Genomic DNA, 21691 nt, shown 5'->3' on the forward strand with positions numbered 1-21691 from the left:
AACTGTGTTACCATGCTGCCTGTAGGAGTAAAGAATTGATGGGGTAGGGAGCAGTCCGAACTGCTTTGTTCTTCTGAAGAACTCTATATCCTCCTTTTGTGCTGCTCTATTCTGTCAAATGGCCTTGGGATGTTGGAGCCATGGCGTCGTTTGCATGTGATCCAAAATAGGCAGGTATGGCTAATGTGGAGGTCTGTACCTAAGTACACAAAGATGTAGACAGGCTTGCAGAGTGGCATGATAAATGAAATTCAGTGTAGAAATGTGAGGTGAGTCATTTCGGATAATGAGGCTACTTAATCTTTAGAAGTTGAGAAATTAACTTGGTGAATTTGGAGAGCAGGAGCAACACTATAGCTGCAAAGTCTTGACAATCAAAATCGCACCAGAGAAGAAATGAGTCATGGCAACAAAAGTGGTGCTTGACTTGTAATTGCTGAAAAAATGTTGTTGCTACGCCCTTTGAATTAATTATTGCAGAAAACCAATTTCCAAGCAATGCTGAATATCCATTAATCTGTATAAATATGACTGTTTATACATTGGGAATGATTAATTGCTTTTCTGCCCAATGGGGAGTGAATGAAACTCCTGCCGTTCTAGACACAGGCTTTCTTGCCTTTCCTTCCCACCTTTGAGCCCTGATCCTTGGTACCCTCCACTTGCCTGGATGAGTGCAGCTCCAACAACACTCAAGTGCAAAGCAGCTCACTTGATTGGTACCGCATCCATAAGCATTCATTTTCCCCTCCACCGACACACAGCAGTAGCACCATCTACATTCTACAAGATGAAATGCAGGAATTCACCAAGGCCCCTTCAGCAGCACCTTCCAAACCCATGACCTGTACCGCCTAAAAGGACAAGGGCAGCAGGCACATAGGACCACTGCCAAAAGCACATTCTCCTCAAAGCCACATACCCGAAACACATGCTGTCAGTAATTTGGACATTCTGAATTCTCCATGTACCTGAACAGTTGCCGGAGTGTGGCGATTAGGGGCTTTTCACTGCAACTTCATTGCAGTGTTAATGTAAGCCTACTTGTGACAATAAAGATTATTATTATTACCATCCTGACTTGGAAATATATCACCGTTCCTTCACAGTCCTGGAGCACACTGGTTAGCACTGCTGCCTCACAGCACCAGGGACCCCGGGTTCAATTCACGCCTTGGGTAACTGTGTGGATGTTTGCACATTCTCCCCGTGCCTGCATGGGTTTCCTCCGGGTGCTCCGGTTTCCCCCCATGTCCGAAGATGTGCAGGTTAGGTGGATTTGCCATGCTAAATTTACCCTTGGTGTCCAAAGATGTTCAAGTTAGATAAGGTTATGGGGATATGGTGGGGGAAGTGAGCCTAGGTACGGTGCTCTTTCGGAGGGCTGGTGCAGACTTGATGGGCCAAATGGCCACCTTCTACTCTGTAGGAATTCTATGAATAGCACTGTGGACACCACATAGGTGAGTTGGTAAAGAAGGAAATTCACTGCCACCTTCTTGAGGGACATTGCGGATGGACAATAAATGCTGCCTAACCAGCAACACCCACATCCCGTGAAATAATTTTTTGAAAATCCAGCCTCCATCTCTTACCTGATTTATGTGGATATCAGATTAATCTGATGGAGAATATCCAAGCCAGTCTTGTGTTGAAGCAAAACAATTATCCTACCATTTCCTTAAAATGGTCTCCTTCTGTGACATGATGGCTCTTAACTACATGACTCAAACCAGACAAAAAGGCCTCTTAATCATCACATCAGTAGCCACTCAATTGGATTTGATTTATTGTCACGTGTACCGAGGTACAGACCGATCGTTCCAAACATTAAAAAACATAGGACATACTTAATATAAATTCTTAGGTGGGCAGCATGGTAGCACAGTGGTTAGCACTGTTGTTCTGCAGCGCCAGGGTCCCAGGTTCAATTCCCGGCTTGGGTCACTGTCTGCAGAGTCTGCATGTTCTGCCCGTGGCTGCATGGGTTCCCTCCGGGTGCTCCGGTTTCCTCCCACAAGTCCTGAAAGAAGTGCTTGTTAAGTAATTTGGACATTCTGAATTCTCCCTCAGTGTACCCGATCAGACGCTGGAGTGTGGCGACTAGAGGCTTTTCACAGTAACTTCATTGCAGTGTTAATGTAAACCTACTTGTGACACAAATAAAGATTATTATTAGACACAGGCATCGGGTGAAGCATATTGAGTGTAGTACTACTCAGTAGAGAAGATGCGTGAAGAGATTAGTTCAATCATAAGAGGGTCATTCAGGAGTCTGGTAACAGCAGAGAAGAAGCTGTTTTTGAACCTGTTAGTGCGTGTCCTCAGACTTTTGTATCTACTGCCTGATTGAAGAAGCAGGAAGAGAGAATAACCCAGGCAGGAGGATGGAACAGTAAGTCTCAAAGAACAAATAAGAACAAATAAAAATTACATCGCAGGAACAGGCCCTTCGGACTTCCAAGCCTGCGCCGATCCAAATCCTCCAGCTAAAACTGTCGCCTATTTTCCAAGGATCTGTATCCCTCTGCTCCCTGCCCATTCATGTATCTGTCTAGATACATCTTAAATGACGCTATCGTGCCTGCCTCTTTCACCTCCGCCAGCAATGCATTCCAGGCACCCACCACCCTCTGCGTAAAGAACTTTCCACGCATATCTCCCTTAAACTTTTCACCTCTCACCTTGAACTTGTGACCCCTAGTAATTGAGTCCCCCACTCTGGGGGGGAAAAAGCTTCTTGCTATCCACCCTGTCTATACCTCTCATGATTTTGTAGACCTCAATGAGGCCCCTCCTCAACCTCCGTCTTTGTAATGAAAATAATCCTAATCTACTCAACGTCTCTTCATAGCTAGCGTCCTCCATACCAGGCAACATCCTGGTGAACCTCCTCTGCACCTTCTCCAAAGCATCCACATCCTTTTGGTAATGTGGCGACCAGAACTGTACGCAGTATTCCAAATGTGGCCGAACCAAAGTCTTATACAACTGTAACATGACCTGCCAACTCAATACCCCTTCCAATGAAGGAAAGCATACGGTATGCCTTCTTGACCACTCTATCGACCTGCGCAGCCACTTTCAGGGTACAATGGACCTGAACACCCAGATCTCTCTGTACATCAATTTTCCCCAGGGCTTTTTCATTTACCGTATAGTTCACTCTTGAATTGGATCTTCCAAAATGCATCACCTCGCATTTGCCTGGATTGAACTCCATCTGCCATTTCTCCGCCCAACTCTTCAATCTATGTATATTCTGCTGTATTCTCTGACAGTCCCCTTCACTATCTGCTACTCCACCAATCTTAGTGTCATCTGCAAACTTGCTAATCAGACCACCTATACCTTCCTCCAGATCATTTATGTATATCACAAACAACAGTGGTCCCAGCACTGATCCCAGTGGAACACCACTGGGCACAGTTCTCCATTTTGAGAAACTCCCTTCCACTACTACTATGTCTCCTGTTGCCCAGCCAGTTCTTTATCCATCTAGCTAGTACACCCTGGACCCCATGAGACTTCACTTTCTCCATCAGCCTACCATGGGGAACCTTATCAAATGCCTTACTGAAGTCCATATATGTGACATCTACAGCCCTTCCCTCATCAATCAACTTTGTCACTTCCTCAAAGAATTCTATTAAGTTGGTAAGACATGACCTTCCCTGCACAAAACCATGTTGCCTATCACTGATAAGCCCATGTTCTTCCAAATGGGAATAGATTCTATCCCTCAGTATCTTCTCCAGCAGCTTCCCTACCACTGACGTCAGGCTCACTGGTCTCATACTACCTCCTCCAACCCTGCTCCAATTGATTTACTGGGAAGGTATTTGATAGTGCTACATACAGAGTGTAGATTATTCTTTCAAATCCCAGTCCTGCCACCCCTTGCTAGAGCATGGTTTGGAATATAAAATCCTATACCATACGATGAGGCCAATCAGCCGTCATGTCCATGCCAGCTCAGTTGCCCATTTAGTCCCACTCCATTGCTCTTTCCTCTTAGCCCTGTAAGTATTTTCCCTCCAGGTATTTGGGGTGGTGGTGGCACAGTGGTATTGTCGCTGGTCTCATAGTCCACACTAATGCTCTGGTGACCCAGGTTCGAATCCCACCATGGCAGATGTTTCATTAAATTTAATTCCACCATCTGGAATTAGACGTCTAATGATGACCATGAAACCATTGTCGTACAAAACCACCTGGTTTGCTAATGTCATTTAGGAAAGGAAATCTGCCCCTTGTCAACATGTGACTCTTGAATGCCCTTTGAAGTGACCGAACAAACCACTCTGTTGTATCCGACTGCTACAAAGGAATAAAACGGGAATGAATGCAGACGTTCCTCAGGGTAGTGTCCTAAGCCAAATCATCAATGACCTTCCATCAGAAGGTCAGGAATCAAATGCACAAAGTTCTCCATTTGTGACCCTTCAGATACTCAAACCATCTATGTCCAAATGCAGCAAGACTCTGGATAATATCCAGACTTGGGCTAACAAGTGGCAAGTAATATTCGCACCACATCAATGCCAGGTAATGACCATCTTCAACAAGAAGGATCTAACCATCACCACTTTACATTAAATGGCATTACCGTCCCTGAATCCCCCACTCTAAACATCCTGGGTTACCATTGACCAGAAACGGAACTGGACTAGCCATGTTAATGCTGTTGCAGGTCAACGGTGAGTAACTCACCCCCTGACCCCCAAAGCCTGTCCACCATCTGCAAGGCACAAGTCAGGAGTGTATTGGAATACTCTCCACTTGCCTGGATGAGTGCAGTTCCAACAACACCCAAGACGCTCAACACCATTAAGGCCAAAGCAACCCCGCTTGATTGCTACCCCTACAAACATTCACTCCCTCCACTACTGGCACATAGTAATAGCCATGTGTACCATCTACAAGATCCACTGCAGAAACTCATCAAGATTCCCTACACAGCGCCTTTCAAACTCACGACCGCAACCATCTAGAAGGACTAGAGCCATAGATACCCGGGAGCCCACCGCCTGGTGGTTGCCCTCCAAGCCACTCACCATCCTGACTTGGAAATATATCGGCCGTTCCTTCATCCGTTGCCTGGGGCAAAATCCTGGAACTCCCCTCTCCCTAACAGCATTGTGGGTGTACCTACATCTCTGACTGCAGTTGTTCAAGAAGGCAGCTCACTATCACCTTCTCCAGGGGAACTAAGGGTGGGCAAAAAATTCTGGTTTAGCCAACGACGCTCACATCCCGTAAATGTGTTTTTGAAAATGCATTTCCCCTTAGACAAGAACATAAGAACTACAGGCAAGAGTAGGCAACTTGGCCCTTCACAAAATCACAGAAATGTTACAGCACAGACGGTCATTCAGCCCATCATGTCGGTACTGACTCTCCAAATGGGCATTTTGACTTAGTGCCATTATTTGCCTTTTCCCCTTCACGTTTATTTCTATTCAAAAGATCATCTTATGCGCTCTTGACTCGCCATAATTGGACCTTCCTCCACCACACTTCCAAGCCATGCATTCCAGACTCCAAACAATTGTATGCAAAAGATTTTCTCACATCATTCTTTTGCAAATCACTTAAAATCTGTGCCCTCTCACTCTCGAGGAAGGGTTTCTCCCATTCACCTCTGTCCAGCCCCCTTATCCCTGTCCAACCCCCTCATCCCTGTCCAACCCCCTCATCCCTGTCCAGCCCCCTCATCTCTGTCCAGCCCCCTCATCTCTGTCCAGCCCCCTCATCTCTGTCCAACCCCCTCATCTCTGTCCAACCCCCTCATCCTTGTCCAACCCCCTCATCCTTGTCCAACCCCCTCATCCTTGTCCAACCCCCTCATCCCTGTCCAGCCCCCTCATCCCTGTCCAGCCCCCTCATCTCTGTCCAGCCCCCTCATCTCTGTCCAGCCCCCTCATCTCTGTCCAGCCCCCTCATCTCTGTCCAGCCCCCTCATCTCTGTCCAGTCCCCTCATCTCTGTCCAGCCCCCTCATCTCTGTCCAGCCCCCTCATCTCTGTCCAGCCCCCTCATCTCTGTCCAGCCCCCTCATCTCTGTCCAGCCCCCTCATCTCTGTCCAGCCCCCTCATCTCTGTCCAGCCCCCTCATCTCTGTCCAGCCCCCTCATCTCTGTCCAGCCCCCTCATCTCTGTCCAGCCCCCTCATCTCTGTCCAGCCCCCTCATCTCTGTCCAGCCCCCTCATCTCCTCTGTCCAGCCCCCTCATCTCCTCTGTCCAGCCCCCTCATCTCCTCTGTCCAGCCCCCTCATCTCCTCTGTCCAGCCCCCTCATCTCCTCTGTCCAGCCCCCTCATCTCCTCTGTCCAGCCCCCTCATCTCCTCTGTCCAGCCCCCTCATCTCTACTGTCCAGCCCCCTCATCTCCTACTGTCCAGCCCCCTCATCTCCTCTGTCCAGCCCCCTCATCTCCTCTGTCCAGCCCCCTCATCTCCTCTGTCCAGCCCCCTCATCTCCTCTGTCCAGCCCCCTCATCTCCTCTGTCCAGCCCCCTCATCTCCTCTGTCCAGCCCCCTCATCTCCTCTGTCCAGCCCCCTCATCTCCTCTGTCCAGCCCCCTCATCTCCTCTGTCCAGCCCCCTCATCTCCTCTGTCCAGCCCCCTCATCTCCTCTGTCCAGCCCCCTCATCTCCTCTGTCCAGCCCCCTCATCTCCTCTGTCCAGCCCCCTCATCTCCTCTGTCCAGCCCCCTCATCTCCTCTGTCCAGCCCCCTCATCTCCTCTGTCCAGCCCCCTCATCTCCTCTGTCCAGCCCCCTCATCTCCTCTGTCCAGCCCCCTCATCTCCTCTGTCCAGCCCCCTCATCTCCTCTGTCCAGCCCCCTCATCTCCTCTGTCCAGCCCCCTCATCTCCTCTGTCCAGCCCCCTCATCTCCTCTGTCCAGCCCCCTCATCTCCTCTGTCCAGCCCCCTCATCTCCTCTGTCCAGCCCCCTCATCTCCTCTGTCCAGCCCCCTCATCTCCTCTGTCCAGCCCCCTCATCTCCTCTGTCCAGCCCCCTCATCTCCTCTGTCCAGCCCCCTCATCTCCTCTGTCCAGCCCCCTCATCTCCTCTGTCCAGCCCCCTCATCTCCTCTGTCCAGCCCCCTCATCTCCTCTGTCCAGCCCCCTCATCTCCTCTGTCCAGCCCCCTCATCTCCTCTGTCCAGCCCCCTCATCTCCTCTGTCCAGCCCCCTCATCTCTACTGTCCAGCCCCCTCATCTCTACTGTCCAGCCCCCTCATCTCTACTGTCCAGCCCCCTCATCTCCTCTGTCCAGCCCCCTCATCTCCTCTGTCCAGCCCCCTCATCTCCTCTGTCCAGCCCCCTCATCTCCTCTGTCCAGCCCCCTCATCTCCTCTGTCCAGCCCCCTCATCTCCTCTGTCCAGCCCCCTCATCTCCTCTGTCCAGCCCCCACATCTCCTCTGTCCAGCCCCCTCATCTCCTCTGTCCAGCCCCCTCATCTCCTCTGTCCAGCCCCCTCATCTCCTCTGTCCAGCCCCCTCATCTCCTCTGTCCAGCCCCCTCATCTCCTCTGTCCAGCCCCCTCATCTCCTCTGTCCAGCCCCCTCATCTCCTCTGTCCAGCCCCCTCATCTCCTCTGTCCAGCCCCCTCATCTCCTCTGTCCAGCCCCCTCATCTGCTCTGTCCAGCCCCCCTCATCTGCTCTGTCCAGCCCCCCTTATCTGCTCTGTCCAGCCCCCCTCATCTGCTCTGTCCAGCCCCCCTCATCTGCTCTGTCCAGCCCCCCTCATCTGCTCTGTCCAGCCCCCCTCATCTGCTCTGTCCCAGCCCCCCTCATCTGCTCTGTCCCGCCCCCCTCATCTGCTCTGTCCCGCCCCCCTCATCTGCTCTGTCCCGCCCCCCTCATCTGCTCTGTCCCGCCCCCCCTCATCTGCTCTGTCCCGCCCCCCTCATCTGCTCTGTCCCGCCCCCCTCATCTGCTCTGTCCCGCCCCCCTCATCTGCTCTGTCCCGCCCCCCTCATCTGCTCTGTCCCGCCCCCCTCATCTGCTCTGTCCCGCCCCCCTCATCTGCTCTGTCCCGCCCCCCTCATCTGCTCTGTCCCGCCCCCCTCATCTGCTCTGTCCCGCCCCCCTCATCTGCTCTGTCCCGCCCCCCTCATCTGCTCTGTCCCGCCCCCCTCATCTGCTCTGTCCCGCCCCCCTCATCTGCTCTGTCCCGCCCCCCTCATCTGCTCTGTCCCGCCCCCCTCATCTGCTCTGTCCCGCCCCCCTCATCTGCTCTGTCCCGCCCCCCTCATCTGCTCTGTCCCGCCCCCCTCATCTGCTCTGTCCAGCCCCCCTCATCTGCTCTGTGCAGCCCCCCTCATCTGCTCTGTGCAGCCCCCCTCATCTGCTCTGTGCAGCCCCCCTCACCTGCTCTGTGCAGCCCCCCCTCACCTGCTCGGTCCAGCCCCCCTCACCTGCTCGGTCCAGCCCCCCTCACCTGCTCGGTCCAGCCCCCCTCACCTGCTCGGTCCAGCCCCCCTCACCTGCTCGGTCCAGCCCCCCTCACCTGCTCGGTCCAGCCCCCCTCACCTGCTCGGTCCAGCCCCCCTCACCTGCTCGGTCCAGCCCCCCTCACCTGCTCGGTCCAGCCCCCCTCACCTGCTCGGTCCAGCCCCCCTCACCTGCTCGGTCCAGCCCCCCTCACCTGCTCGGTCCAGCCCCCCTCACCTGCTCGGTCCAGCCCCCCTCACCTGCTCGGTCCAGCCCCCCTCACCTGCTCGGTCCAGCCCCCCTCACCTGCTCGGTCCAGCCCCCCTCACCTGCTCGGTCCAGCCCCCCTCACCTGCTCGGTCCAGCCCCCCTCACCTGCTCGGTCCAGCCCCCCTCACCTGCTCGGTCCAGCCCCCCTCACCTGCTCGGTCCAGCCCCCCTCACCTGCTCGGTCCAGCCCCCCTCACCTGCTCGGTCCAGCCCCCCTCACCTGCTCGGTCCAGCCGCCCCACCCCCCATCGGCTGTGTCCAGAACTCTTTTCTTCCCCCCCCCCTTGTCTGCTCTGTCAAGATCCTGTCTGCTCTGTCCAGAACCCCCTCCCCATCTGCTCTGTCCAGCTCTCTTCCTGCTCCCCCACCCCCCCCCCCGTCTGCGCTGTCCAGCCCCCCCCCCCCCGTCTGCGCTGCCCAGCCCCCCCCGTCTGTCCAGCTCTCTTCCTGCCCCCAACCCCGTCTGCTCTGTCCAGTTCTCTTCCTGCCCCCCACCCCTGTCTGCTCTGTCCAGTTCTCTTCCTGCTCCCCTCCCCCCCCCCCCCCGTCTGCGCTGTCCAGCCCCCCCCCCACCGTCTGTCCAGTTCTCTCCCTGCCCCCCACCTCCGTCTGCTCTGTCCAGTTCTCTTCCTGCCCCCCACCACCTTCTGCTCTGTCCAGCTCTCTTCCTGCTCCCCCACCACCGTCTGCTCTGTCCAGCTCTCTTCCTGCTCCCCCCACCCCTGTCTGCTCTGTCCAGCTCTCTTCCTGCTCCCCCACTCCCGTCTGCTCTATCCAGTTCTCTTCCTGCCCCCCACCCCCGTCTGCTCTGTCCAGTTCTCTTCCTACTCCCCTCCCCCCCCCCCCCCCCCCCCCGTCTGCGCTGTTCAGCCCCCCCCCCCGTCTGTCCAGTTCTCTTCCTGCCCCCCACCCCCATCTGCTCTGTCCAGTTCTCTTCCTGCCCCCCACCCCGTCTGCTCTGTCCAGCTCTCGTCCTGCTCCCCCCACCCCTGTCTGCTCTGTCCAGCTCTCTTCCTGCTCCCCCCACCCCTGTCTGCTCTGTCCAGCTCTCTTCCTGCTCCCCCACTCCCGTCTGCTCTATCCAATTCTCTTCCTGCCCCCCACCCCCGTCTGCTCTGTCCAGTTCTCTTCCTACTCCCCTCCCCCCCCCCCCCCGTCTGCGCTGTCCAGCCCCCCCCCCCCCCCCCGTCTGTCCAGCTCTCTTCCTGCTCCCCCCACCCCTGTCTGCTCTGTCCAGCTCTCTTCCTGCTCCCCCACTCCCGTCTGCTCTATCCAGTTCTCTTCCTGCCCCCCACCCCCGTCTGCTCTGTCCAGCCTCTCCCCCCCCCCCCCCCCCCCCCCCCCCCCCCCCGTCTGCTCTGTCCAGACCCCTCATGATTTTGAAAATCTCTTTCTAATCTCCTTTTAGTCTTTGTCTCTCCAAGGAGGACAGTCTCAAACTGCAACGAAAGAGAAAATGCTGGAAAATCTGGCAGCAGATGTGGAGAGAAAAGAGCTAACGTTTCGAGTCCAATGACTCTTTGTCAAAGCTTCAATCAGTTCTTTATGTAGGAATGCAAAATAATTGCCGCTCTCCTTTTTGCCATTTGTCTTCCGAACCTGACAATGATGCCCCCTGAACCGGTGAGTTTTTGGTGTTCGTAAGGTCCCGTGCCACCTGCCAATCAACCAAGCACAATATATTTTCCATACACTGGATGTGAGATTAATGATTGCTCAGAGAGGCTGATGATTTGCTGCTGTTTACTCTTTGCTGGAACAACATCATTGGCCTTTCGACCACATTTCTATCTCCGGACCTTTATTTTCTAGACCTGTGTGACTACACTTTGATTTAAGACTCAACATATAAGCAAAGCTCTTTTTCAAATCCCTTTCCTGGTGATGTCTGGGCAAGGTTAAGAAATAACAACAGCTCCTAAAATGTGCCAGCCATCAAACTAAACTATAATAGAAATCTTTTTACTTTCAGGTCCGAGTTGGTTTGACTCAGAAAGGCCAGCAGATTGTGGGATATCTCAGCTGCACTCACCTGCACGCCACCGCAGGTAAAGAAAGATGGAAATGAGCTCCCTAATCCAGCAGGTTGTGGGTCATTGAAGCAATTGACATGGTTGGGGCTAGGACACTACCCTGATGTCCTGTGGCTGTAATAATTGACCTCCAACAACCACAACCATTGCCCTTTGTGTTAGGGATGACTCCAATCAGCAGAGAGTTTGTCTCCTGATGCCTAGAGGTTCTTGATGCCCCACTAGTCACTAAATGCTGCCTTGATGTCAAGGGCAATCACCCAAACCGCACATCTGGATTCAGCTGTTTTGTCCAGGTCTGGACCAAGACTGGTATGAGGTCTGTTGCTTTGTGGTCCTGGTGACATTGGATGAGCAGGTTATTGGTGAGTCAGTATCGCTTGGAAGCACTCAGTGACATTTTCCATAACCTCTCTGATGATGGAGGGTAGACTGAGAATGTGGTAATTGGTCAGATTGTATTAGTCCTACTTTTTATTATGGACAGGATTTATCTCTGCAATTTTCCTTTTTATTTGGCTAGGTGCCAGTGCTGTCGATGTATTTAAGAAACTTTACCAGAGACATGGCTAGTTTTAGATGTCTTCAGTACCAACCAGGGTATTGTCAGCTCTCGCTGTATCAAGTGTGCTCAGCCATTTCTTGATGTGAGGTTGAGGATTTGGGTTTGTAGTTTAGAAGGATGAGCGGGGTAATCTTATTGAAACTTACAGGAGGCCTAGATACGTGGATATTTCCACTAGTAGGAAAAACTAGAACCATAGGGGACAGTCTCAGACTAAAGGGGCAATCCTTTAAAACTAAGATGAGGAGGAATTTCTTCAGCCAGAGGGTGGTGAATCTGTGGAACCCTTTGCCGTAGAATTTGGAGGCCAAATCACTGAGTGTCTTTGAGACAGAGATAGATAGGTTTTTGATCAATAAGGGAATCGGGGGTTATGGGGAGAAGGCAGGAGAATGGGGATGAGAAAATATCAGCCATGATTGAATGGCGGAGCAGACTCGATGGGCTGAGTGGCTAATTATGCTCCTGCCCCAAGTCATACGGTCTTTTGTTATCTCCAGGAGTGAAGACTGGCATCTCTAGTAGGTGTTCCTGGAGCAGGCACGTTAGTTTTGTGTTTTCTGTAGAAGGACATTGAAATCCCCTTGAACACCAACATTTTGCTCAACTCTTACTATTAAAAATAAATTATAGTTTTCTATTCTTCCCACCAAAGTATTTCCTCACCCTACTCCATATATGACACCTTCTTTCACAATCATTTCAGCCAACAACATCCCTTTGCAGACTCTGTCCTCCCTAACAGCTTAGTTTACCATTTAGCTTTGTAGCACAGTTGTTAGCACTGTTGCTTCACAGCTCCAGGGTCCCAGGTTCGATTCCCGGCTTGGGTCACTGTCTGTGCGGAGTTTGCACGTTCTCCCTGTGTCTGCGTGGGTTCCCTCCGGGTGCTCCGGTTTCCTCCCACAGGCCCAAAGATGTGCAGGCTAAGTGGATTGGCCGTGCTAAATTGCCCTTAGTGTCCAATAAAGGTGAGGTGGGGTTACGGGATGGGGTGGATGTGGGCTTTAGTAGCGTGCTTTTTCCATGTCCAAAAACAAGGTTAGGTGGGGTTACTGGGTTATGGGATGGAGTGGAGATGTGGGGTTAAGTTGGGTGCTCTTTCCAAGAGCTGGTGCAGACTCGTTGGGTCGAATGCCCTTCTTCTGCACTGTAAATTCTATGATTCTACTGTCAACGTTACACTTCATTTCTTCACCTAAGTCATTGACCTACATTGTAGATATGGCACCCCAGCACTAATTCTTGCGCCACCTACTAGTCAGCCTTTCAACCTGAAAATAGCCCATTTATCCCTACTACATTTCCTAACCTTTAATCTACTTTCCATGCTGATACACTCCTCCCTGCACATCTTTGGGTTGTGGGGGTGAGACCCACGCAGACACGGGGAGAATGTGCAAACTCCATACGGCCGGGGCTGGGATTGAACCTGGGTGCTGTGAGGCAGCAGTGCTAACCACTGCGCCACCATGCTGCCCACTGCCTAAGGAACCTTGATGAGTTCCTGCAGTGCCCAGATGATTGACTTCCAACCACCAAAACCATCTTACTTTGTGCCAGGTATGACTCTAACCAGCGGAGTGTATCCGTCCCATTCCCATTGACTCCAGTTTTGCCACTCCTTGATGCTACAGTTGCGAAGAAAAGTACAGCTATTTGACCTTGGTGTACTTCATTCACCCACTCATGAGAAACCAGGCGAAGACTCTAAGAGTAAAGGACCCAGTATATTCAAGCTATAGTGAGGTCCTCTGGCATTCCAAGGGGGACACAGAAAAGCCCAGATTCAACAATAGTACAGACAGTTATTTTTTTTCCAATTAATGGGCAATTTAGTGTGGCCAATCCACCTCCCCTGCATATCTTTGGGTTGTGAGGGTGAGACCCACGCAGACACGGGGAGAATGTGCAAACTCCACACGGACATCAACCCGGGGCTGGGAGCGAACCTGGTCCTCAGCGCCGTAGCAAATTACTGCAGATGCTGGAATCTGAAACGAAAGAGAAAATGCTGGAAAATCTCAGCAAGTCTGGCAGCATCTGTAGGGAGAGAAAAGAGCTTTGACAAAGAGTAATCGGACTCGAAACATTAGCTCTTTTCTCTCCCTACAGATGCTGCCAGACTTGCTGAGATTTTCCAGCATTTTCTCTTTCGTTTAAGGTCCGCAAGGTTAATTAAACTATCCAATCATTACAAAAGCATGCATATTGGTTTGCAATTAGTAATATGGGTAGTCTGACATCAAGGCTGTAGCCATTGATCACCTCCCCCTGCCGTTTTAATGGCTCCTGTCAAGGCGTGGATGCCTATCCTCCCCGCTGTTATCAATAGACAGATTGGAGGCACAGCAAATGGTAGTGTACCACATTGAGCAACAATCCTTCAGACCAAACAGCTGCAAATCCCACCCCTGGAACTGGCCTCTTCAGAGACAAATTGTGTCCTTGTATTTTACACTTTTAGCAGTTTCTTTTTCCCCAGTCAGAACTGTGTAACTCTGTATCCTCTAAAGTTTTAAAACTGGCTTCAGTGTAATATCTATCATCTAATGATGCCTAAATCTCCCTTTGCACTACACTGTTAAATGCTGCCTCAATATCAAGAAAAGTCGCTCTCACCTCACCTCTGACTTGGAGCAGCCATGCTACCCACTGCATCATCAGACTTCCAGTGGAACAAATGGAAAGGGGTGAATGAGAATAGCAGAATCATCATTTACAGCTGTCCTGCAACCTAAATGGAGGCAGCAGAAGTTGTAGCTGAAATGCTACAATACAGTCTGCACGATGCAGTGATGACTCCAGATGGCTGAGTGAGGGCGAGCGTGGCCTCTAACATTGAGTCTTACATTACACAGTGGGACAGTTGAAAAACTGACCAACTTGGCTGTAGTCAAATATTCCACACGCAAAAGATTTTTGTTTCCTGTCTGTTGATATTTCTAATCCCGTGTAAGACGAGTTCCAAAATTCATTACACTCCATCCAGGACAGAAATTTACACTTGCTGCTAGGAACAGTGATGACTGCATGTGCCCTGCTGCAGACTGCCCCCATAAAGATGATAGCCGTATACATGAGCTTCAAACTGAATATGCACAGCACTGGCAGCAAATGCAGCCAATCTGAAAAGTTTGAACAAGGCGTCTGGATATTTGTGAAATGAAATTTGAGCAGTTTTCATTCCTGAAGTCTCAACGGGAAAATGGGGAATTTCTGTTTTTAAATTGCAGCCAAGGGAATGCTCCATGAATTTTGAGTGTTTGCCTGGCTTCAATTCCATATGTCTCTTCCAGAGGACTTCCACATTCGTCAAAGCCAGCTCAGTTACATGGTGGTGTGGATCAGCGAGTTCCAGAGTACATCCAGGAGTGAGGATGAGAAGGTTGTGTTCGATGTTCTTTGTGGGGATTTCAACTTTGACAACTGCTCACTGGGTGAGTGTCTGTCGATACACTTGAAAATGATAATGCTCTGCCAGTGATAGCCCATCCTTGCCTATGTTATCATCTAATCCTTCATGGAAAGTTTTGAGGTTAAGCCACGCTGCTTAACTTTTTGCTTTTTGGTGTCACATTTGATCCCAAGATGAACTTCCAAATTCATAGTCCTGCCATCACAAAGATCACCTACTTCCACGTACTTAACATTGGCTGACTCCACCTCTGTCTCAGCTCATCTGCTACTAAACCCTCGATCGTGCTTTTGCTCGCTGCCTCTAGGCGCGACTCTGTAAACTTCAGGTCTTCCAAATTCTGCTGCTCGTGTCTTCCCAAATCCTGTTCCTGTTCTCCTATCCCTTTATGCTCTCTGACCTACATTGGTTCCTAATAAAACAGTGCCTTTATTTGAACATCCTACTATGGCTTTAGCCCCTCCAAATCACTAATCTCTTTCAGCCTTGCAACCCTCCGGGGTAATTGCTCCGCTAATTCCAACCTCTCTACGCTGCCAATTAGAATCACTCCAGCATTGGTGGCTGTGCCCTTAGTTACCTCGGCCCTAAGCTCTGGAATTCCCTCTCTGCCTCGACCTCTCTTTCCTTCTTTAAGATGTTCATTACCTACCTCTTTGACCAAGCCTTTGTTCCCCTCATGCGGTTCAATGTCGTATTTTGTTTATAATGCTCCTGTGAAGTGACTTGGTGCACCTGTTCATATCAAAAGGCACTAAGTAAATGTTTGTTATAATTAGTCATCTGTGTGCAGGTTGGCCTTTATTTTTATCAATTGAAATGATTCCCAGGATCTGAGGGTGTATGGCAGGGCTGGTATTTATTACCATGTGGGTGACCTGTTTGATTCGCTGGAATCAGTTTGATATATTGAACTGGCTCACTCGGCTACTTCAGAAGCAGGGAAGAGGGGGCCAACTTGGCATGGGACTGCAAATTCCTTTCAGTACAGGATATTATCAAATTGAAAACAGAAAATGCTGAATAAACTCAGCAGATCTGGCAGCGCCCTGTCATGTCCTTCTACAGAACTGAAATGGAAGCAAAACTGAAAACAAGGGACACGTGGCCCTGTGGGGGAAGAGGTAGGAATATGTTCGGACAAGCTAAGGGAACCAATAAACAAAGTGGGATAAAGATGGAGGGGGAAACCTTTTCCTCAGTTTTGCTTCCACTGGGCACTGACCTTTGGTCTCCTATTAACACATTCCGCTATCGTACCTTTATGCCACTGTTAACACTTCAGTCCTTAATGGCACCATTAACACCCCCTTTGTCTTATGCCTATGACATCTTTGTCAATCTCTCCTTAGCTCTGACCTATCTCTGACCTTTCATTCTGCCCCACCCCCTCCAACTATATAATTAATTACATTCCTATCCTTCTTTAGCTCTGAAGAAGGGTCATGTGGACTCTAAACATTAACTCTGTTTCTCTCTCCACAGATGCTGCCAGACCTGCTGAGTTTATCCAGCATTTCCTGTCATTATTTCAGATTTCCAGCATCTGCAGTTATTTGCTTTGTTTTGAGATATTATTGAACTAGTTGGGCTTTGAAGAAAAAGTCAGCTGCTTCTGAACACTTTTTTATTGTTTGTGGGATGTGGGCATTGCTGGCTGGCCAGCATTTATTGCCCATAGAACATAGAACATAGAACATAGAACGATACAGCGCAGTACAGGCCCTTCGGCCCTCAATGTTGCACCGACATGGAAAAAAACTAAAGGCCATCTAACCTACACTATGCCCTTATCATCCATATGCTTATCCAATAAACTTTTAAATGCCCTCAATGTTGGCGAGTTCACTACTGTTGCAGGTAGGGCATTCCACGGCCTCACCACTCTTTGCGTAAAAAACCCACCTCTGACCTCTGTCCTATATCTATTACCCTTCAATTTAAGGCTATGTCCCCTCGTGATAGCCACCTCCATCCGCGGGAGAAGGCTCTCGCTGTCCACCCTATCTAACCCTCTGATCATTTTGTATGCCTCTATTAGGTCACCTCTTAACCTTCTTCTCTCTAACGAAAACAACCTCAAGTCCATCAGCCTTTCCTCATAAGATTTTCCCTCCATACCAGGCAACATCCTGGTAAATCTCCTCTGCACCCGTTCCAAAGCTTCTACGTCCTTCCTATAATGGGGCGACCAGAACTGTACGCAATACTCCAAATGCGGCCGTACTAGAGTTTTGTACAACTGCAACATGACCTCATGGCTCCGGAACTCAATCCCTCTACCAATAAAGGCCATCACACCATAGGCCTTCTTCACAACCCTATCAGCCTGGGTGGCAACTTTCAGGGATCTATGTACATGGACACCGAGATCCCTCTGCTCATCCACACTACCAAGAATTTTACCATTAGCCAAATATTCCGCATTCCTGTTATTCTTTCCAAAGTGAATCACCTCACACTTCTCCACATTAAACTCCATTTGCCACCTCTCAGCCCAGCTCTGCAGCTTATCTATGTCCCTCTGTAACCTGCAACATCCTTCCGCACTGTCTACAACTCCACCGACTTTAGTGTCGTCTGCAAATTTACTTACCCATCCTTCTGCTCCCTCCTCTAGGTCATTTATAGAAATGACAAACAGCAACGGCCCCAGAACAGATCCTTGTGGTACGCCACTCGTAACTGAACTCCATTCTGAACATTTCCCATCAACCACCACTCTCTGTCTTCTTTCAACTAGCCAATTTCTGATCCACATCTCTAAATCACCCTCAATCCCCAGCCTCCGTATTTTCTGCAATAGCCGACCGTGGGGAACCTTATCAAACGCTTTACTGAAATCCATATACACCACATCAACTGCTTTACCCTCGTCCACCTGTTCAGTCACCTTCTCAAAGAACTCGATAAGGTTTGTGAGGCATGACCTACCCTTCACAAAACCATGCTGACTATCCCTAATCATATTATTCCTATCTAGATGATTATAAATCGTATCTTTTATAATCCTCTCCAAGACTTTACCCACCACAGATGTTAGGCTCACCGGCCTATAGTTACCGGGGTTATCTCTACTCCCCTTCTTGAACAAAGGGACCACATTTGCTATCCTCCAGTCCTCTGGCACTATTCCTGTAGCCAATGATGACCTAAAAATCAAAGCCAAAGGCTCAGCAATCTCTTCCCTGGCTTCCCAGAGAATCCTAGGATAAATCCCATCAGGCCCCGGGGACTTATCTATTTTCACCTTGTCCAGAATTGCCAACACTTCTTCCCTACTCACCTCAATGCCATCTATTCTAATAGCCTGGGTCTCGGCATTCTCCTCCACAATATTATCTTTTTCCTGACTGAATACTGACAAAAAGTATTCATTTAGTATCTCGCTTATCTCCTCAGCCTCCACACACAACTTCCCACCACTGTCCTTGACTGGCCCTACTCTTACCCTAGTCATTCTTTTATTCCTGACATACCTATAGAAAGCTTTTGGGTTTTCCTTGATCCTACCTGCCAAAGACTTCTCATGTCCCCTCCTTGCTCGTCTTAGCTCTCTCTTTAGATCCTTCCTCGCTTCCCTGTAACTATCAAGCGCCCCAACTGAAACTTCACGCCTCATCTTCACATAGGCCTCCTTTTTCCTCTTAACAAGAGATTCCACTTCTTTGGTAAACCACGGTTCCCTCACTCTACCCTTTCCTCCCTGTCTGACTGGTACGTACTGATCAAGAACACGCAATAGCTGTCCCTTGAACAAGCTCCACATATCCAGTGTGCCCAACCCTTGCAGCCTACTTCTCCAACCTACACATCCTAAGTCATGTCTAATGGCATCATAATTGCCCTTCCCCCAGCTATAACTCTTGCCCTGCGGGGTATACTTATCCCTTTCCATCACTAATGTAAAGGTCACCGAATTGTGGTCACTGTCTCCAAAGTGTTCACTTACCTCCAGATCTAACACCTGGCCTGGTTCATTACCCAAAACCAAATCCAAAGTGGCCTCACCTCTTGTTGGCCTGTCAACATATTGTGTCAGAAAACCCTCCTGCACACATTGTACAAAGAACGACCCATCCAATGTACTCGAACTATATCTTTTCCAGTCAATATTAGGAAAGTTAAAGTCTTCCATAACAACTACCCTGTTACTTTCGCTCTTTTCCAGAATCATCTTCGCCATCCTTTCCTCTACATCTCTAGAACTATTAGGTGGCCTATAGAAAACTCCCAGCAGGGTGACCTCTCCTTTCCTGTTTCTAACCTCAGCCCATACTACCTCGGAAGAAGAGTCCCCATCTTGCACCCTTTCTGCCACCGTAATACTGTCCTTGACTAGCAGCGCCACACCTCCCCCTCTTTTGCCCCCTTCTCTGACTTTACTAAAGCACCTAAACCCCGGAACCTGCAACAACCATTCCTGTCCCTGCTCTATCCATGTCTCTGAAATGGCCACAACATCGAAGTCCCAGGTACCAACCCATGCTGCCAGTTCCCCTACCTTATTTCGTATACTCCTGGCATTGAAATAGACACACTTCAAACCACCTACCTGAACACTGCCGCTTTCCTGCGAAGTCAAATCTGTGCTCCTGACCTCTCTACTCTCAATCTCTCGCACCCCAAAACTACAATCCAGGTTCCCATGCCCCTGCTGAATTAGTTTAAAACCCCCCCAAAGAGTACTAACAAATCTCCCCCCCAGGATATTGGTGCCCCTTAGGTTCAGATGTAGACCATCCTGTCTATAGAGGTCCCACCTTCCCCAGAAAGAGCCCCAGTTATCCAGAAATCTGAATCCCTCCCGCCTGCACCATCCCTGTAGCCACGTGTTTAATTGCTCTCTCTCCCTATTCCTCGTCTCACTATCACGTGGCACGGGCAACAACCCAGAGATAACAACTCTGTTTGTTCTCGCTCTGAGCTTCCATCCTAGCTCCCTAAAGGCCTGCCTGACATCCTTGTCCCCTTTCCTACCTATGTCGTTAGTGCCAATGTGGACTACGACTTGGGGCTGCTCCCCCTCCCCCTTAAGGACCCGAAAAACACGATCCGAGACATCACTTACCCTTGCACCTGGGAGGCAACATACCAAACGTGAGTCTCTCTCGCTCCCACAAAATCTCCTATCTGTGCCCCTGACTATTGAGTCCCCAATTACTAATGCTCTGCTCCTCTCCCCCCTTCCCTTCTGAGCAACAGGGACAGACTCCGTGCTAGAGTTCCGCACCCCATGGCTTACTCCTGGTAAGTCGTCCCCCCCACAAGTATCCAAAACGGTATACTTGTTACTCAGGGGAACGACCGCAGGGGGTCCCTGCACTGTCTGCTTCTTCCCAGTCCCTCTTACAGTTACCCATCTATCTCCAGTCTTTGGTGTAACTACTTCCCTGAAGCTCCTATCTATGACCACCTCTGCCTCCCGAATGATCCGAAGTTCATCCAACTCCAGCTCCAGTACCATAACTCGGTCTTGTAGGAGCTGGAGCTGGCTGCACTTCCTGCAGGTAAAATCAGCAGGGACACTAACAGCATCCCTCACCTCAAACATCCTGCAGGAGGAACATTGCATCCCTAATTGCCCTTGAGGGGCAGTTCAGAATCAACCACATTGCTGTGGGTTTGGAGTCACAGGTAGGCCAGACCAGGTAAGGGCGGCAGATTTACTTCCCTAAAGGACATTAGTGAACCAGATGGATTTTACAATGGTTTCATGGTCATCATTAGACTTTTAATGAATTCAAATTTCACCATCTGCAGTGGCGGGATTTGAATCTGGGACCCCAGAGTACTCTTGATCTCTGAATTACTGGTCCAGTGACAATACCACTATGCCACTGCTTCGCACTTATTAAAAGGTAAAATAGAATTGGAAGAGCCCACCTTTAACCTTACTGTCTGTAGTGTAATAATATAATAGTTGGAATAATTTATCTGGATAATAAGCATTTGGGGGAAAAAGGTTATCTAATTTAGTAAGTTAAAACTGATTAAAATAGGTCAAATTCAGTGTAACGCCATCTTGAACCATCAGAGGATCCTATTCAGACCAGATGATGCTAACTTCACTGGATGGAAAATAACCAACATCCTTGACCACTTTTTCTTCTTCTAGAAGATCAGTTGGAACAGCAGCACCAGATACTCAAAATGTATAAAGATCCCTGTGGTTTTGGACCGGGAAAAGAGAAACCTGGGGTCATAGGTTAGTACTCACTGTACTTGATCAGTCATTCGGTGAGGTCAGTCATCTGATTTATACACAGTACCCCACCATTTATAAAGGGGGCAGGAAGAGGGTTTGTGGAATAAATGTATTAGCCGTGTAACGATATAGCACCAAGGCAGTAAATCAATTGCATTCACTTTCGTTACTCCACTCTGTGTTTAACACAAACTGTAACCCCACACCATTCCACTTGTAGGTGATTAGAAAGGTTTTATTTTTTTAAATAATTTTTATTCAAATTTTCACAAAATATCAATAACAGAAAATATTAACAAAAAAAATTAACAATTTAAAAAAAAACAAAAAAGAACAACCCCCCCCCCCCCCCCCCCCCCCCCGTTAAATACCGTGATTAGAAAGGTTAAAGGATACAGAAGGTATTATACACTTCAGTACTTACGCTGGTTCTTGTATTCAGTGTACCTTAATGAGCGGCGCTAATGAATAAACACAGATGTTTCAGTGCAGAACAGGCGGAGTACTTAAGATGCAATAACTGGCAACTTTGAAATGATTATTGCTGTTTGGTAAATATAAGCAGCTGCCTGATGTTAAATGTGAGCATGGTAAATGGTAGGGGTGATGATGTGTTTCAACTGCAGTTTTGTTCATGCCCAGGATGAATGAATATTTTCCTGATTATCATGGCTCAGAATCCATCCATAGAATCCCGATGTTTCAGAAGGAGAGTTCTGAGTTGGCCCATCGAGTTAGCACCATCCCTTCAAA

The 21691-nt window shown here is 49.6% G+C and overlaps 1 protein-coding gene across 1 annotated transcript in view; it reads left to right on the forward strand.

Annotated features, from left to right (window-relative positions):
• smpd5 (sphingomyelin phosphodiesterase 5) overlaps positions 1 to 21691 on the forward strand; it is a 43311-nt gene that overhangs the window by 15209 nt on the left and 6411 nt on the right. The window contains exons 3-5 of the mRNA XM_038798650.1: positions 10687 to 10762; positions 14612 to 14752; positions 20849 to 20938. Coding sequence (XP_038654578.1) covers positions 10687 to 10762; positions 14612 to 14752; positions 20849 to 20938 — 307 coding nt within the window. The remainder of the gene's footprint in view (positions 1 to 10686; positions 10763 to 14611; positions 14753 to 20848; positions 20939 to 21691) is intronic.

This window comes from Scyliorhinus canicula, chromosome 5, assembly GCF_902713615.1.
Source record: "Scyliorhinus canicula chromosome 5, sScyCan1.1, whole genome shotgun sequence".
Classification (NCBI taxonomy): domain Eukaryota; kingdom Metazoa; phylum Chordata; class Chondrichthyes; order Carcharhiniformes; family Scyliorhinidae; genus Scyliorhinus; species Scyliorhinus canicula.